The sequence below is a fragment of the Suncus etruscus genome, chromosome 2, assembly GCF_024139225.1.
Source record: "Suncus etruscus isolate mSunEtr1 chromosome 2, mSunEtr1.pri.cur, whole genome shotgun sequence".
NCBI classification, from domain to species: domain Eukaryota; kingdom Metazoa; phylum Chordata; class Mammalia; order Eulipotyphla; family Soricidae; genus Suncus; species Suncus etruscus.
Genome location: NC_064849.1, coordinates 96778918 through 96799201, shown reverse-complemented (window position 1 = coordinate 96799201; position 20284 = coordinate 96778918). Strand labels below are relative to the sequence as shown.

Here is a 20284-nt window from a genome sequence, read left to right as displayed (position 1 = left end):
ATATATATGTGATCTCAAACTGTGAACATGCTTAAATCTAGCAAATTCCACTTAATACATATTGAATTTTTTCCCTTCACTTATCAGTCTGTGTATGCTTTCTGACAGTAATAGTACCAAACAGTTCACCTCTAAACTTCAAAATTTCCCTACAGCACATACATTTGGTTTTCTTTTTATCTAGAGATGTGGAGACAGAGCAGTTTGTCAGAGGCAGCACAGCTAACAAAGGGAATTATTCCTCTTCACTGTCTTTATTACTGTTTGAATGAAATAGTTAAAGTACTACAAACTCCCAAACCACTAATAAAATTTTGTTCATGTCCTATAGGATTTATTTAAAAAGGTGCTCATCATTTAGTTAAATTTCCATTAAAGCAAGATTAAAATGAATCTTAAGGTTTAAAACTATTAGATTATACATCACTTGGACACGCTTTGCTATCACAGTTCATAGTTTTATATAACTGAAGTTTTAGAGTATATCTGAAAATAATCCTCAGACTTAGCTTTTACATGTAAGTATTTATTTATTTGGTTTGTTATGCTTTGTTTAATTTTCTCAGAAGTTGTCTTTTCTTTCAAGATTCTCTACCTAATTGCATACCAAATTATATTTCCTTGGGCATCCTTGTAAAATGTCTAATAGTAAACTTCATGCTTTTGGAGGTAATTCATGGCATTTTGAGTTCAAGCTAAATAAATTATAGCTTTATTTTATGAATACATACATTATGAAAAATGTATGTACAACATTATGCTTATTTTTTATCTCTGTTTTAAAATTCAGCTCCCAAGTCATTTGCAAAGGCATTTTCCAATGGCTATCTAATTGGAGAAGTTCTGTACAAGTTTGAGCTTCAGGATGATTTTTCAGAATTTTCAGAAAGCAGGTTAGTGAAATTGTTCCTTAATTTAAAAAGGTCAGTTCCTTTGGCATTTGTATATTTTAGCCTACAAAGTCAACTTTAAAGAATCATCAAATATGAGATTCCTTCCTAACTTAAACAAGCCAAGCAGACAATTGGTTTGAAAATTGTTGTTTCCTCGCATATCCAAGTCCCAGTATTTCAAATTAGAGTTATCAGTCTGCAGCAAGATCAGATTCTTAGATGGGGACCCATTAATATCTTCTTTATCTCTTCCATCTTAGGCCTCATTACTTTCTAATTTGTTCATTGCTTCTGCTTTCTCTTAAGAAGTAAAACAGCATATAGTGTCCTGGACATTAAGTAATTTTTCCTGTATTTCAAAAACATAGAAAAAACTTAATAGTGCTATAATACATAGTATATTTTGTTTTTAGTGATTCTTGGGATATAATTTACATACAATAATTCATTGTTAAATAAACAATTCTGTAGTTTAAATTATATTTAATTGTACCCATACCACAATCACTGTCTAATCTATTTCCCATCTATGGATTTGCCAGACCTTTTATTTTTCTCAATAAAATCATAAAACACGTAACATTTAGTAACTTGTTTTCTTTCACTTGGGATAATATCTCTGAGGTTAATTTGTGTTTAACTTCATCCTTTGTGTTGCTAACATCAGAACTTCATTCCTATTTGGTGAACTGCTTCAAATGGACACAACACATTTTGCTGCTTATTTCAGAATTGATAGATGAGAATGTTTTCCTCTTTTTAACTATTATGAGTAACGTTGCTATGACATTGTACTTTATACAGAAAAGTTTATTCCCTTTTAAGTATCCTTAAAAGGTATTAAAAAGGGAATGAAATGAAGCAAGAATCTCTGTTATATGGATAAAAACTATGCATTTATATTTGATAGAACAATTAAATTGTTTTTCAACACACATGAATTTGCAAGTATAATTGCATGTACCTAACATTATTGTAACATTCTCTGTGTTATTACAACATTAAAGTCTTTCTCTGCCTTTTTATTTTCCCCACACCCTGATACCTGGAAACCACTGTTTTTTTTCCCATAGCCATATATATATTTTTTAATTATGAGAATGGCATATGGTTGAAATATAACAGTTTGAGGAGCATTTCTTCTGATTAATAGCAATATATTGGATGTATCGCCATTCATAGTTTTTGAAACAACTTACTTTATTTTTAGGGCATGTAATTTAATAGGAAGGAAAGATAAGTGATAAAGATTTTTATACCAGGAAAGTAGCAGCGATCTACATAACCAGGTCCAATGATTAGGGAATTATCTCTAATACTTTTAGATTTTTTTCTATAAAATATAAAAGTAAATAAAGTCTATTGTTTTATAACTTAAAGTTATATATTGGAAATTACTTAATTTTAAAAAATAATGAATTTTGAGAGTCCCCTTTGAAAAATATCTTTAGTTCATTGTGTACATGGGAAATTATCACTACAATATTGTAAATAGCAAACAGTACCTCAATTAATAAAAAATAGTTTAAAATATCTTCAGTTCATCTCACAGGGTGAAATTATCATATTAATTTAAAAGATAGAGATCAAAGTAACATGGATTTTGTGGATAGCTGCTTCTGCTCACCCTGTAATATGCTTTCCCTCCCTAGCTACAGGGCAGCAAGGAGAAAGCCCTTGGAGAATAATAATTGCAAGTAGAGAGGGAGAAGTCTTTTCCCAGAATACATTCCTTATTCCTGCAGAGGTCATTACTTACATCATATGCTCTGTCTCCAGAGCAAAGATAATCCCAGTGGTTTTCCTGTGTTCAAAAACAACTGTTTATTCTTCTCTGATATTGGTAGCTCTTATTCCACAAGATAAGACATCCACCACTTTAAAACCAACCTTGATATATTGGCAGAATCTTGATTATTTGGAGATTTAGAATATATAAACTATTTCCAGATAGAAATACCATTAAAACTGGAAATTTTTGCCAGGCTATTAAAAATAAAACAAAACATTTTAAGACTAATGTGTTACAGAGCCATAATATTAATTGGCTGCCATCTCATCTGGAGCTATGATGTACAAAGCTAGAAAAGGACAAGTATTCCCAATTTTAGAGGGGTAAAGGGCTAAGCTTTGATAACATTTAGAAATAATGATTGTTGATGTTCTTCTTGGATTATGATGCCACTAGCCTCAGTAGGCCCAAGTACAAAGCTTATAAATAGGTTAATTCCATATCTCCCCGAATGCATATAGAACAAAGCTTAAGGGAGTGGGGTCCCTAGCATGTAACTTACAAAGGATAGGAAGTAGTGGTATCAGTTTTCTATTTTAGGAGAGTAATTGAAGTTATCAATGTGAATATTCTCTTTCATGATCAGACTTTATAACATGGTTCATTTTTACTTTACTTTAGGTAAAAAGTTTTCAACGCAAACTTAAGGTCGTTTGAGGGTGGGAATAAATTGCAAAACTGGATATGAGAAGACTACAGAAATATTTACTTTCTGTGCTAAGATTTACTTGTAACCTATATTCTCTCTTTTAATGATCTCTAAGCCATTGTCTCTTCATTTAGATTAGTTGAAGTTTGGGTAATATAATGTCATATTTTAATGACATTATGTTATTCTAATGACATTATATTCTAATGACATAACAGTACTAAATGTTTTGTTGCTATTAGAAGACCAATAGTACACTGAGAAAATAGGGTGATTCTTTACAGCAAATGATTAAAAACAAGAATTAAAAACAAGAATTATTGTATTGAAATTTATTTGATAGTGGCTACTTCATGATACAGAACTTTTATTAATTTTAGAAACTATTTTTTTATATTTTCTTATTCTCACTTCCTTATAGAGCATAATTTTAATTTATAAATTTTAGGAAACTCACAATCACCCAAATATGGCATTCACATGCCATGTACATGTGTCTTCTTTTTCATGGAAAAGATCCTATGGCTTGTATACAATTTTAGTGATACCTATAATATTTTAAATGGCCTAAAGTAACTAAATGAGTACAGTCTCTTGAGAAACAGTATATTAGCAGCAGTATATAAAGTTTAAATATTAAGTGATCTCTATAGAGTTTGTTTTAGAAGCTCTAACTTTTAATTCTGGTCGTTGACTTTCATTGTGTCTTATCTCCAAATAATTTAGAATTCAAAGTGAAATAATGGAGTAAAAATATAGTAGAAAATTGTAGGGACTCTTAGACACCTCTCTGCTCTAAAAGTATTATTTGAATGGCTGAAAGTGGGACTTAGATTTATATTCAAGTATATTTCTCCATTAAAGACTATTATTGAATGTTTCAATGGTAAGGTGAAGAGAAAATAGGATAGTGGCCAAACTAATATTTGCATTCAGGCTGATAACAGAGGAGTGTAAAAATTTAAATGCAGTACCAAATATATATATATGTATATATATATTATATATAGTACAGCAGTTATTGCCTTGCTCATGACTAAACTGCATTAGGTCTCTGGCATCCAGGATTTTCCTGAGTGCAGATCCAGGAGTGAGCCCCGAGCAAAACCAGGCATAGTCCAAAAACAAAAACAAAAAACTAGAAATATGTAAGTACTAGAGAGCTTCTACCTCAATAGGCTGGAATACATGCTTTGCATGAGGGAGACTCAGCTTTAATCCCTGGCACCACACAGGCCCCTAAAGAGAGCCAAGAAAGGAGATCATTGGAGGGGGAAAGAATGGGAGGTAATAGGGCCCGAAGAGATAGCACAGCGGCGTTTGCCTTGCAAGCAGCTGATCCAGGACCAAAGGTGGTTGGTTCGAATCCCGGTGTCCCATATGTTCCCCCAGTGCCTGCCAGGAGCTATTTCTGAGCAGACAGCCAGGAGTCACCCCTGAGCAACGCCGGGTGTGGCCCAAAAACAAAAACAAAAACAAAGGAATGGGAGGTAACATAGGGGCCAATGGTCAGAGAAAAATGGACATGTTCCGTAGTAAAAATTAAAATCATTATAGAGCAACCCATACTGTAGGTAGGACACTCAAAACTGGCTGTTAAGAAGTGGGGGGGAGCGTGGGAGGGAACCTGTGGGGGATGCTGATATTGGTGGTGGGTGGGTTTGGAGTTGGACTAGTTTATGCCTAAAAACCCTATTACAAAATACTTTTGTATTAGGCATAAATGGTGCCTAAATAAAACTATTTTAAAAAATAGACAAACAGTAAGGAGCAACCTCTAAGCACCAGGAAGAAAATAGTCCCTGATCACCACCAGGTGTGGCTCCAAAACAAAAAGAACAAGCAAAGATTAAAAAGCATGGGGCATCTTTTGCCTTCTTTCTGTCACTGGATTCATAGCTAGTTCTATATTCTATATCATTTAAAATATCTATTATAACACTTTCCTCAGTTATCAAACTTTTGCTTCATTCACCTAATTCTTCCATGGTGAACTGCTTAAGGACAGGGACTATGTATAATTCATATATGTAATATATAATTAAATTTAAATTTATACAAATACATCAAATTTAATTTAATTTTGGCACATAGTATGACTACTAATTGAGAGTAAATTAATAAATGATTAATGAAATTTCAGAATAACTTTTAACTTGTCACTATGTTGTTATTGTTTGTTTTTTTGTTTTCTGTTTTTTATTTTGGGGGGGCCACACCATTTGATGCTCAGGGGTTACTCCCAGCTATGTACTCAGAAATCACTCCTGGCTTGCGGGCACCATATGGAATGCCAGGGGGGAATCGAACCGCAGTCCATCCTAGGCTAGCACTTCCAAGGCAGAGGCCTTACCTCTAGTGCCACCACTTTCGCCCCACTATGTTATTATTAAAAAATAAATCTAGAAAGTCATTATAGAGTCTTAAAGCAATAAGAAAAAAAATTATACAGTGAAGTTTATATCATTCAGAAGATTGTTTAGTTGATATTCTTTACCATTTTTGATAACAGAATGTCAATCTATTATTAGCCTTGAGAAGACAATATTAAGGTTTATTTCTGACTCTAGAAGGATATCATTTTAAGAATTAATAATACTGGTTCATGGTAATATGTCACATATTTGTCATTCAATTTTAACTCAATGCTGTTGTCTAATTATGACATTTTAATACTTAGGATTTCAAGTGCAAAGCTTAATAATTTTACTCGCTTGGAGCCAACACTAAACCGTCTGGGTGTGCAGTTTGATCAGAACATAGCCCACAGCATCATCACAGAAAAGCCTGGGGTAGCAACAAAACTTCTGTATCAAATGTACATTGCTCTTCAGAAAAAGAAAAGAAGTGGACTGGCTGGTGTGGAGATACCAAGTGTGCAACCCCTGGCAAAACTTCAAAATATGAAAAGTGAGGCTTTCCGAGATGTAAGTACATAGGAGAAATTATAGCTATATTGACTTCTCAACAAAACTTTGGGCACATTATGTCCCTAATATGTATTCCTGGTCATACTTGGGTTTTATTTTTGTTTGTCTTTTCCATTTATTTATCCAAACTTGATGTCTTTTTAAAATCCCATCTGCATGATTAATGGTTTGTCAAATAGTTTGTTAAATATTCTTAGTTCCCAGCATTTTTTTTTTGTGGTTTTTGGGTCACACCCGGCAGTGCTCAGGGGTTATTCCTGGCTCCAGGCTCAGAAATTGCTCCTGGCAGGCACAGGGGACCATATGGGGCGCCGGGATTCGAACCGATGACCTCCTGCATGAAAGGCAAACGTCTTACCTCCATGCTATCTCTCCGGCCCCAGTTCCCAGCATTTTTGATGCCTTTTGTTCTCTTTCCTCTTCTATTCCCATCATATCTTCTCAACTATTGCTAACACTTACTAATACATTTCTTGATCTTTAGGCTTTCAACTAGAGGTTAATCAAATGCTAGATCATGCTTATTCAAATTTTTATTACATTGGATTTCTTTGATTTGAAACTCTTATTTCTTACATAATCTGAGTCCAATTTAAAATAACATTCAAAATGTTTCAATAAAGGATATATTAAATCAACCTTTATAACTTAATTTCCTAGTCTTAACATAAAAGCCTTTGATTCTTCAACATTGACTGGCAGCTTAAATAGAATTTGTATATTCACTTTCTCCCATTCCCATTAGCCTCATCTCTCCCACGCAAATTCACCTCATCTCTTCTCTCCTCCCCAACCAACTTTATGTAGCTTTCCAAATGCACTTGGCATCTTGCTGTGAAATTCATAGGTCACAGATAATTTTACTCCCTGATACTAACCTCATTTCTCACTCTCTGGTGTTAACCTCCTGATATTGTCTAGCCTTTATCATATGACCTCATACAAATTTTATTTCTTAAAAACAAGTGATATCCTAGTACAAGATTTTGAACACTAAATTTTTTTAAATATGTCAATTAATTGACACTTTTTTTTATTTCTCTAGTTCCTTTGTTCTTTCCTTTATGTAAACTATGTACAACAATCTTTCCAGACTTGTAGAGGAGTTCTACACTGATGCAGTACACTAAGTTGAAATGAAAAAAAACTTAAGTCCTAAAATTGTAATCACAAATAAACAATGATACAGTAGATAAGGGTCATTTATACTTCCAGAGCTGTCTATTCTTAACAGACATCCTTACAAGCATGGGAGCAGAATAAACTCAGCACCCATGGAGAGATAGAAATTATATATTAAGCTTACAGACCAAATAATAATATTGTACCTGCCTTCCTCTCTTACAAACTGATTAGCTTTAAGCCAATCCCTGGAACACTTTCTCAACTGCAAAAATAACTTGCCTGAGAGTTTGGTTTTCTCATAAGTTTAAAAACACAACAGACAAGAAAGTTATTTGTTTTATTATTTGCTTTTGTTTTGGGCCCACACTGGATGTGCTCAAGGGTTACTCATGGCTCTGCTCTCAGAAATCACTCCTAGCAGGCTTGTGGTGTCATATGGGATATAGGAGATCTTATTGGGATATATCTTGTGCAAGACAAACTTCCTACCTGCTGTGCTATCTATTGCCCCAATCCCAAGAAAGTTATTTCTACAGTATAACACAGTCAACAGTTAAACTTGCTACAGAGTTATATAGTTGCAACCAAAACAAAACACTGTTGGATTTTATGTTGATCATGGATGACTTCATGAATTAATAATTCAGTAATTGAACAAATATTACTCAGGCACTTAGACAATGAACAACGCAAAGAAAAATATTTCCAACCCACTTAATGCTTCCATTTTGTAAAGAGAAACATTTCAGCAGTTTGTTAATTGTATTCAGTTAAGTAAATTTATAATTTCAATAGAGTAGTGTGAATTGTATAGCATTGGAAAGGTGAGGAATAAAAGGAGTATGATCAGGTTTTTACAAAATGTGGAGTTAAGGAAAACACAAGAAGAAAACCTGAACGAAAAGCTCGGGAAGAATCATATAGTTGCTTGTTGAAAAACTGTAGTATGGGACCAGAGAGATAGCACAGTGGCAGGGTGTTTGCCTTGCACGCAGACCTTGGTTTGATCCCCACCATCCCATATGTTCCTCCAAGCCAGGAGAGATTTCTGAGCACATAGCCAGAAGTAACCGAATGTCACCAGGTGTGCCCCCCCCCAAAAAAAAAAACCCTGTAGCATTTGCCACCTTTGAAGTGTGGGAACACCAAGTGTGAAGAGATTCTCTGCAGAGAAAACAGTAAGAAGTGAGTCAACAGTTCAGATGGAGGAAGGATCTTAGAAAAGAAACAGAGAAGCCTTTTTTTCTATTACTGAATGGAAAAAATGCAGGGGTCTATTCCATAGCAATATTAACAACCACTAACAATCTGTTCAACAAATGGTATATCAGAAATGTCAAGTCCTGTCCGTGGTGTTTACACAAAAGTCCTATATATATAATATATTTATATATGTATATGTATATATTTGTTCTCTCCATTTTACAGTTAATTAGACTGAGATGTAAAGAAATTAAATGATGCCCAATTACATGAAACTTATTGGTGGTGGAGCTAAATGCAAACCTAGGCAGTTGGATGCTAGAATTTCTAACACTAGGGCTATAAGATCTGTGAGAATTTCCTGCGTAGGGCGGAAAAGGCATTAAAGTGCAAATGCAAATATGTGTTGAAGTGGAGAGAGATAGTATATTCACAGTCTTCGTATCTTTGTGGCCTGTGTGAAGGATGAGGCAAGACTTCCTCCTTTTAAACAGTGAGAATAGCAAGAAGGTGTTTAAGAAGAGCTCTAACCCAGACAATTTCAGGGAAAAATATTCAAGTGAATATTCAAGTGAAAAAAAAAATCAGGTGTGAGACTATTTTGTTAGAAAGAATCCCTATCTTTTCTTTTGTACTTATACCATTTAAGAAAACCAGTGCTTTTAACTTATTGAAATGTGATCAGTAATAATTCATACCATTTTTGATTTTCAAGACAAAATTTGTTTTGTGCCTACTCTAATGACAGCTTGCTCTTTATTCTCTCTCTTTAAATGCTTCTTTTTAGAGACTTAGAAACCTGATTCCACGCCAAACTGATTTCAATCTGATGCAGGTTTCACACAGGTTTCAAGAAAAATATAAAAAGAAGGAAGTGCACATGCAATTTGAGAAACTTGAAAACTTTAAACAAATCAAGGAAGATCAAAGATGTGTTGATGTCAACAAGGTTTTATACAACAATATTTCTAGACACTCAATAGTGCATAGTATATGATTCGTAATTTATGCCTATAGTACACATTGCATAAGAATTACTGTCTTAGAAGTTGCATGTTCTCTTGCATGAACCATTGTCTTTCCTGGTTTTCCCTTTCCCTCACTTTTCTCCTCTCCTACCCATTCTTGCTGACTCGGCAGGATAATGCAATTTTCTGAAAGAAATGAATGCATAGATGTTTTTGTGTTAAATAAATCTCTTGCTAGCTGTCCAGCTAATGCTATACATGTCTCTGTTATTAAACACAGAGAAGCTATTTTCTCCCTGTTTAGCCTCTTTTGTACCACCTTGGTCTTTTTGCCATGTCCATTTTCTCTCTTCCAGGCAAAGTGGGTGGATTTCTGCTCGCTTTGCTCAAATCCCCAGCACCTCTTTAACATCTTAACTTTTTCTGCTTTCGCTCCCTCCCCTGTGCTTCTCAAATTTCTCTGAAAACCTTTAATGATCTCCTGAACCATTAAGAGCACGTGATGATAACACTGTGTGGAGTCATTTAGGACTTTAAGAGAAATTCCAGTGGCTGGGAATAAGAAATGTGTCAACTATAGGCAAATAAATTTATTTCTCTCATTGCACTGTTAAATTATCTTTAAATTTAATATGTTTATATTTAAAAAAATATATCCCGACTGTAGTCTGCTCCTTTGAGGGAGATAGGAAAAGTTGAGGGACAAACTTTGGAAGAGTTTTTCATCTCATTATGTATCAGAGAAGGGGTAAGATCTAGGTTTCTCTTTGGCAATGCTCTTTACAGAAGAGTGTTGAAGGGGAGGTCAAGTACTGAACCCTGCATGGAACAACATCATCACTTTTATGTGCCAAGTCTAATGTACAATGTCTCCAAATACCTCTGGTAAATGTATAACACTATAAAATATTCTGAAATAAAATCTGCTAGTTATGATAGGAAGCAAATAGAACAAAAAGGGGAGCGATGGCGATGGCTTCTCTTTCACAAGATAAAATATAAACATGGCAATTAAATAAAAATTCAACTTCTGGAAAGTGAAATAAAAATAAAACAATTTTATGCAAGTTCTGACATCTTAATTGTAGATTACAGTCTCTTGTCTTTGGATGTAGTAGTTAATGATTTTATGTGCTTTATTATAATGCTTTAGTAGTTAATTTGTGATTTATTTTATTATTGCTTAGTTTGTTTTTCAGATATTTATTCAATTTTCATATATTCTTTCTTGCTTATATTTTTTGAAAATAACTTCTGTGTATAATACTTGCTATTGTAAGCTGGAATTGAGAAAAATAATAACTACGGTGGAATTGAGAAAAATTATATTTTTCTATATATTGGGCATACTTTTAAATATTATCACCTAGAATTAAGATATACACATTTAATAGACATAATTTGAGAATTCAATGATGAAATCATGACTCTAACATCATAATTTGATACTATAGACATTAAATTAGAGAACAGAGTATATTGCCAACTGCCTTCTAACATTATATAAATGTAATACATTGTTCAATGGTTAATTACTAAGTATTAAAAAATTTTATTTAAAAATTAAATATATGTGTACCAATGCATTCATAGCATTGCTTGTTTTTTCTGATGACTTGAATAACTAAACTAATATATATTGGGTTTTCAGCAACGTTTGAGCAAAAGACGGCAAAATGAAATAATGGCCCAAATCCAAGCAGCTATCATACAGATTCCTAAACCTGCACCAAATAGGGCTCTCAGGGCACTTGATGCCCAAAAAATGATGAAAAAGAAGAAAGAGGCTGAAGTAAGTGATCATCTTCTAATAGTGATCCATGTTTATATTAGTGAAAGAATGATCTTTACCTTTAACATACAGAGAAACCTCCCCCAGCTTTTATTCCTCTTTATTTTATCTCTTCTTTTGTCACATTTCTTCTCAGAATTTCTCCACTTCATGCATACCCAACTCATTCATTGTCTACTGTTGTTTGTTTAAAAATATAGAATGTAAATTTAGGCCAAGAATGGCAGCTTTCTATTAAAAGAAAGCCTGCCTAAACTGCTCTGTCTCTGACAAAATAGAAGAGAGTGGGTGTTGTCGTCATGGCTTCTAGCCCCCACAAAGTAGCCCGGAGCAATTGAGGCACACATGCCATGTATATCTCTCTTCTAATTTGATTTGTATTTAGTTTCTTCTTACTGTATTATACTGTATTTTTCTGTGACTTGTAGAAAATTTAAGTGATATGCATGGTAGCAGTGTATTTAAATTAAAAAAATTCTACCTAAGTGATATATTATTACATCAAACCAACTGCCAATTATTTCAATAGGATATAATCCTATTATATCACACAAGAGCCATAATTTGTTTTAATACTAATTCCTGAAATCTGCACTTCATACTGTGTCAGTGATAGCTCATTATGTTTTTGTGTGGCTTAGGAAAAACAATAATTGTTAACATTTATTATGTCTATATATGTTATATTTTTTGTTCAGATTGTAAGTCGTATTTAACATTATTTTTAATTTGTAAATAGTTTTCTAGGTACAGAATATTAGATTTCCCCATTTTGTAGTTTAGCAAACTTAGGCTAAAATAACTGATATGCGTTAGCAAAGTTCATGATGTTGGTAGAGACTGATAGATAGCTCTGATAACTAAACCTATTGTATTAATTATACATGGAGCCATTATTCTTTGTTTTGTTCAATATGAAAACAATATACTGCACTTGAATTCTAAATATTACCCCAGATATTTTACTAGACTCCATTTAAGGTAAATCATTTCTTCTATTTTCTTGATTTGATTAGCTTCATTAATTAGGGTATGCAGTAAGAAGATCAGGTAAAATGAATTTTCCGAAAGCAACTTGCATAAATAAATTGTATGAAAAACTCCTGAATTATTTTAATGAATCATTTATATCTTAAAATGCATTTTTCCCTTAAAACACTTTCAAATAAGAATGTATGATCTGACTAATAATCTTTGTTTTCATTATATGCACTTTAAAATGCAATGTTAGAGCTAAAGTTGTGAACTGATTTCAAGTTATGCATTGTTTAAATTTATATAAATACACTTAGTCAAGCATGTAAAAGACAGAAATTACAGCAACATTCCAAAATGTAGTATTTTAGACCTTCCTTAATTAAACTTAAAAGTGCATGCTATCTTACAAACTTTAAAGACTATGGTAAATAAATATTCTGAAAAAGAAAACTGATAAGTAATTTTCTTTAAAGGATGTTGCCAATGAAATTAAGAAGTTTGAAGCACTAATAAAAAAGGATCTTCAGGCCAAAGAAAGGTAGGATGTGATCCATTTTATTACAAAATTATTTTAATTAGAAATATTTTAAATATTTAAATATTTTAATCACAAAACTATATTTTATTTTACCTATGGCTTTTGCATATTTATAAAATTTACCTGAAATAGCCATTCCAAAGATATTTTTCACCTTGAATATTATTTATTAAGGGTATTTATAGGAAAGGAAATGACTAAAATACGGTTAACAATTTTTATAAAGCTTAAGTGGATAGTGGTTGTCATGAGATGTGAAATTAAATTTTATGCTATCTTTATGCTTCTAAGTTCATGTGAATATTCAAAACGTTCATTGAAATTGCTTCAGATTACTATTAATTTAATTTGTCACAGTAGATCTCTTATTAGACTCTAGTTTGGTTTCTCTCATTTTGCATCCTCAGCCTTTAACACGAGACCCAGCAATAAAGAGTGGCTAAATTAATTCATTGCACAGAAAAATATCTGTCATTAAGACAACTTATTTGGTGACTCCATTGTAAAAAGTGCCAGTTAATGGGGTGTTACTTTCAGACTACAATCTGCTTTCTTTTGGAGGTCACCAATTCATAGTAAATACAAAGGAGCAATTTGAGTTTGTCATATTTTCAAGGGCTACTATCCAACCTACATCTTATTGAATATAAAACAAATCATTATATAAAAAAAAAGAAGAGGGATGTGGTCACTCTGGATCAGGAATAGGTGTTGAAAGAGGTAAAGTGGCATGCATAATACCTTATCGGTAGCAGTATCATAAACCACAGTGCCTAATAAGGGAAAAAGAAAAAGGAAAAAATTATTGCCAGAGGCAAGTTGGGGGTAAGGAGGAAAACTGGAAATGTTGGTAGAGAGAAGTAGACATTGTGACTGGATTCATGTTGTAATATTTTCCACCTGAAACTCTAACATGAGTAACTGTAAGTTATCAATTCATGGTGATTTAATAATATTTTTTAAATAGAAAAAAATCAAATTATATACTTCCCTTTCAGAGAGTTATTTTTAAGGGAAGAGAATAAAATCAAATGAGAATAAAAGATGGGGGGAAATGATGAGGAAGGCCCTTGTGGAAGGAACACATATAATACCTTTCATCCTACTCCCTGCAGAAATTTCTCTTGTCCTGAGCTAATCCTCACCCCCATTTATTAGTTTTGCCCAGACATAAAAAATAAGAAACACAACCTAATCTGACCTGTTTTGTCACCTGTTGAACTCTTCACACCAACCCCAACCTTGGTTCTTGAACTTAGATATTTTTTTAATTTTAATTTTAATTTTTGAGGCCACACCCAGTGACACTCAGAGGTTACTCCTGGCTATGTGCTCAGAAATCACTCCTGGCTTGAGGGACCATATGGGATGCCAGGGGATCGAACCAAAGTCCATCCTAGGATAGTGCACGCAAAGCACTTGCCTTACAGCTTGTGCCACGGCACCAACCCCAGAACTTAGATTTTTTTTAAAACCTATTTCATTGGTAGCATACTCTGAGGTGAGAAAGAAGTGATATCACTGGAATCATTCTTTTGATGTACTTAAATTCTTCTTGCCACTAATGGGATTGTTTGTAACTCCTCTGCTAGCCTTTTACTAGGACCCTCCATTCCTAATTTAGCAAGTATTAATTACCAAGTTAATACTGAGCATGGTAGCATTTTATCATCCCTGAGCCATCATCTATTTTGATTGATTACTATCCTTGCCATGTCAGTTATCAAATGTTTTAAATAACCTGTCTACAGTACAACTGTGGGTATCCACCCTGCCTCTACTACCAATCCAGCCCAAACCCAGTAGCCTTTTTTTCCTGTTAGTGTTAGAAACACCCTAGCAGGCGTGGGTTAAGCTAGAAGATTGCTTTTTTTGTGTGTAATCATCAAAAGGTAGACAGCCTAGGGAGCTGTTGCAGTCTCAAGGACATCATAACTAATAATATCATCCTTTAGTTCCAGTGTTGTGCAGTTGTCCCATTGTATGATTCTTATCCTCAAGATACATGCCTGATACAAGATGAGAGTAGCATAGACCAAAAATTTGGATATTACGCATGTGAAATAATTCCATTAATAGATTTCTCAGAAGTCTCCCATAACATTTAACCTTAATTATTGGAGGGCAAAATTCAGTCACTTGCCAATGCTACCAGACAGTAGACTAGAAAATGGTGTTTAGCTGGGTACACCTGAATACAGTTGGAGCTCCATTTTGAAGGAAAATGGAGAGGACTAGAAGTGTCTATTACACATTTGTTCTTGGCAGAAGTCTTAACCTGGTGTCTCCAGAGATTTCCTACTGGAGGGGGAACCTGCAATATTGACATCCCTTCTTAGAGAAGCAGAGTACGACTAGGTATCCAAAGTCACCTCAACAGTCATCTGTTGTGAGCAGCCTCTGCTGAGAATACAAATTTCTTTCTGTGTGCTGTACAAGAAAATATTCTCCTACAGCCTCCACTGAAAAACGTTGGGAAGTGCTGGTCTAGAACAATGGCTGTGGTGCAATATGGATTTTCTTGTGCCCTTTTTAATAATCCAAGCTTTATATTTGTGTGCTTCATTCTGAAATTTTAGACTCAGCATGATCTGAAATCCCAAAATTCTTTCAGAAACTTTATACTGCTTATTCCTAGAAAGCACTAAAATGTGATAGGTTGGCCCAAGAAGCAGCCTCTGCTGCTGTATCTTACATATCCCCTTCCTGAAATAGTTCCTCTGGGATCTTATATCAGAGGTTCTGTTTTTTTGTCCTCTTTTGGGAGAAGGAAATAATTTCTTAATCATACTGATGCAAAAGGTTTCATGACTACATTTATGCACTTGTACAATTTTTCCTTTTTCTTAAGACAAATAATAAAAGATAGCTGTTTCTTGAGCTAAAGTTGTTGATGACTGCACTTAAGAAACTCACATCTAATTCATATAGCAAAATGGCAGGCTACAAAATTAACATGCAAATATCAATTACCCTCTTATACACAAATAATGATAAAGAAGAAATAGACATTAAAAAACAATCCATTACAATAACACCACAAAAATTCAAATGCCTTGGAGTCAAGTTAACTAAAAAGTGAAGGATCTATACAAAGGAAACTACAAAACACTGCTTTGAGAAATAAGGAATTGGAGACATATGCTTTGTTCATGGAATGAGAGGATCAACATCATTGAAATTGCAGTACTCTCAAAAGCATTATACAAATTTAATGAAATCCATCTAAGAATACCATGACATTCTTGAAATAAGTGGATCAAATACTTCTGAAATTTATTTGGAACAATAAACACCCATGAATAGCTAAAGCAGCCCTTAGGAAAAAGAATATGGGAGGCATAACTTACCTCAACTTTAAATTGTACTGCAAAGCAATACTCATTAAAACAGCATGGTACTGGAATAAAAACAGACCCTCAGATCAATGGAATACATTTGAGTATTCAGAGAATGACCCCCCAGACATACAATAAATTAATCTATGACAGAGAGGCAAGAAATGCAAAATAGAGCAAGGAAAGTCTCATTAACAAGTGGTTTTGGGGGGAGGGGCGGGGAAAAAAAGTGGTTTTGGAATGACTGGTCAGCCACTGCAAAAAATCGAACTCAGAACTCTAATGCCATGAACTAAGGTTAAATCAAATGTATTAAAGACTTTGATAGAAGAAAATGTAGACAAAACACTCTATGACATTGAGACTGAAGTTATCTTTAATGAAACACCACTGTCCAAAAAAGTGCAAGCAGAGATAAACAAATGGGATTATTTTAAACTGAGAAGCTTCTGCTCTTCAAAGGAAACAGGAACTAAGGTACAAGGTTATCCACAGAATGGGAGAAACTATTAACCCAAGACCCATAAGATAAGGGCTTAATATCTAAGATATACAAGGTACTGACAGAACTTAACAAGAAAAAATATCTAACCCCATCAAAAAGTGGGGAGAAGAAATGAGTAGACACTTTCTCAAAGAAGAAATACAGGTGGCAAAAGGCACATAAAAATGCTCCACATCACTAATAATCAGGGAGATGCAAATAAAAGCAATGAGATATAATCTCATGCCATTTACTGGCATGCATCACAAAGAACAAGAACAACCACTACTAGTGTGGATGTGGGGAAAAGAAACTCTAATTTACTGCTGGTAAGAGTGTTGTCTAGTCCAGCCTTTCTGGAAAACAATTTGGAGATTCCTTAAAAAGCTGAACATTGAGCTCCATATGATCCAGCAATATCTAGGATCACAAAAACACAATACAAAAATGCACTCTGCATGCCTATGTTCATTGCAGCACTATTTACAATATACAGAATCTGGAAACAACCTAGATGCCCAATAACAGATGAATGGCTAAAGAACTTGTGCTACATCTATACAATGTAATATACACTGCTGTTAGAAAAATTAAAGTCATGAAATTTTACTATGCACGGATGGACCTGGAGACTATTATGCAGAGTGAAATAAGTCAGAGTGTGAGAGATAAATACAGAATAGTTTCACTCATCTATGGAATTTAAGAAAAAAAACAATATATTAATAATACCCAGAGATAATAAAGTTGAGAGCCAGAAGGACCAGCCTATGATATGAAGCTTACCACAAAGATTGGTAAGCATAGTTAGAGAAATAACTACTCTAACAACTACCATAACAATGATTGAGAAATAGAATTCCTGTTTTGAAGACAGGCAGGGGCTGGGGAAGGAGGAAAATGGGGGGCATTGGTGATGGGAAAGTTGCATTGTTGAAGGGGGTTGTGCCTTTTATGCCTAAAACCCAATTACAAACAGGTTTGTAACCATAGTGCTTAAATAAATTATTATAGATAAGAAACTAACATCTAGAAAAATGGATATTCATGAAAATAAAATGTAGCTTTCTTTATGAAGATCTTTATTTGAATATGACAGTATATTAATAGACAAATAAAAGACAGAATAATATTAAGCATATTTTACAGCATAAAGGCAATGGAAGAGAGCTACTTACTCATGCTCAATCCAGGGAAAAATCTTTGAAAACACATCTAGGGAAAATATAATAATTTTGATGAATGATTAAAATTTATGACAATTTTCATAAATATATTAACTCTTAATAAATCGGGTTAAATTTTATCCTCAGCATTGCTGTGACTGTTACTTACATAATCTGCTCAGTGATTTAGGTGACATTATAAAACCATAGGTAGATTCCCCACTGATAAAATAACTGTGATTTTAGCGTACAATTTTTATAATTATATTATGCTGGTATAATGCTTTTAGTAGATTTTGAAATTAATAGACATCAAATACCTGTCATTCATATAAGTCACAGATACAGAAAATAAAGAACATAAGAACATAGCATACTTTTCTTATGAGCTTCGTGTTCAGTTGGGAGCCACAAACCTTTCAGTGGATTTTTTCTCCTCTACTCTCTTGACTCTGGATGTTTTGTTTCTTTCTTGTTTTGAGTCAAGATGAGGACTGAACTATGATATGTGCTATATATGTTTATTATTTAATGAAAATGAAATAATGATGCTTTCATAAAGTACTTTTCATAAAAGTACTGCATCCATATTAGAACTGATTGCAATTTTCTATACAGCACAGTAATGTGTTATTGTCTTTTGAGTAATATGTCATGTTTTAAATAAAATAGCTTATAACTTTAAACAATAATTATTATAGTATTAAATTGATCATTTTTGTAAGCATTAAGATATCTCTGCCATTGTTTATTGTCTCCTGTTTATTTTTAAGAGCTATCAACGAGAAGTTTTTTGTCCTTATTTACATAAAAATGTATCTTTTAATATTAACTTCATAATGAATACATAAATGTTATTCCTAATCACAATTTGTCTCACTTAACTGTGCTTGCTTTCTACTGGTGATATCTCACATATTCCTCCTGGTCCTCTAATTTTGGACATGAGTCCTGAGTTAGGTGCTCTCATTTACATCTCCAGAACGTAGGCAAAATGTGACATTGAATCTGAGCTTACTGGAAGGAATGGGTGGTATGATGCACAAGTTAAATTTTACACATGTGACTTACAGTAAGATTTGAGCCTCTGCCATAGGCAGTCAAAAAGTTATAAGGAGTTCATTGGGCAACTTTCATTTGAGGAAAGTGTAGCAGATGGAGTCAACATTTCAGCATGTACAGAATAGCTTGACTTTGATATACTGAGTCAATTCATAGAATTGTGCCTTCCATGACCATTGTATTATTAATATTGTTCCTTATCTTAACTCAAACAGTGGAGGCAAGATATTTGTAGTCAACATGAAGCATAGGAAGAGTGAGAGGAGAGAGAGAAAAATAGGTGCGAATGAGTCATAAAGGGAGCTAAGCAGATGGGGTTTATTGTTGGAGTTTATTGGAGTTTTAGATATTAATTGAAATCAAAATCCTAAACTATGGTCAGTCTAATAAGTCATCCTAAAATTATAATATTGGCTTTATTGAAATTAAAATCCTAAACTTTGGTCACTCCTATAAGTCATCCTAAAGTTCTAATATTGGCTTTATAGTATTACTTGATAGAACACTCAAAGAGCCTGCTAAGTTCATCCTCCTTTGTTACCATAGAGAAATGTTGATTGCATAACTTTAAAATATAAATTGAAAATTATTTTTTTAGTGCATCCAAGCCTTCTTTAGATGCATCAGGTCAGACAGCTACTGACTTGTTGAACACTTACTCTGATGATGACTACATAAAAAAAATCCAAAAGCGTCTAGAAGAAGATGCATTTGCACGAGAGCAAAGAGAGAAAAGACGGAGGAGACTGTTAATGGATCAATTGATAGCCCATGAAGCACAAGAGGTAAGAAAGTTGGAAACCATTTAATTAACTACTGAAAATTTTAGAAAATGCAGTGTTCTATATGTACATATATGTATCTTACAAATGTTACTTTTTATTCTTCTTTAAATGGCAATCCTCCAATCCTGGTAGCTAATATACTTAAGAAAATAACAACTTGCCTGATACTTTTACTACCAGCATCTAGAATCTGGTGGTAGTTTTTACTAAGCCACTATGACATAAAAATACAAAACAAACAAACAAAAGAAAACAAACAAACCTGGAACTTATGTCAACTATGTGTTTCTACTTTATTTAGGGATGGTTTGGAATACATGACAGGTTATTACCATATCTTGGCTATTGACTGACTGACTATATTGTGACTGATTAAAGGGGTGAAGACATTCTGTGATACAAGTTCTTGCAACCCCTTGTCTTTTTGATAACAGTCATTCCAACAGGGGTTGACATGGTAACTACCATTCACTTTGCTTTGCTCTTCCCAGGTGACTAGTAATGTTGGGTACTTTTTAAGACTATCTCATTTTAAGGAAATTTTTTTCAGGACCTTTGTCCACTTCCAAACAAGGAAATTT

General features: G+C 33.6%; 1 protein-coding gene across 1 annotated transcript in view; it reads left to right on the top strand.

Annotated features, from left to right (window-relative positions):
• Window positions 1-638: 638 nt before the first annotated feature.
• The window catches only part of SPEF2 (sperm flagellar 2), a 191489-nt gene continuing 171843 nt past the window's right edge, over window positions 639-20284 (top strand). The window contains 6 exon segments of the mRNA XM_049769039.1: window positions 639-669; window positions 791-893; window positions 6015-6261; window positions 11212-11352; window positions 12804-12868; window positions 19517-19703. Of these exon segments, the coding sequence (XP_049624996.1) occupies window positions 639-669; window positions 791-893; window positions 6015-6261; window positions 11212-11352; window positions 12804-12868; window positions 19517-19703 (774 nt within the window).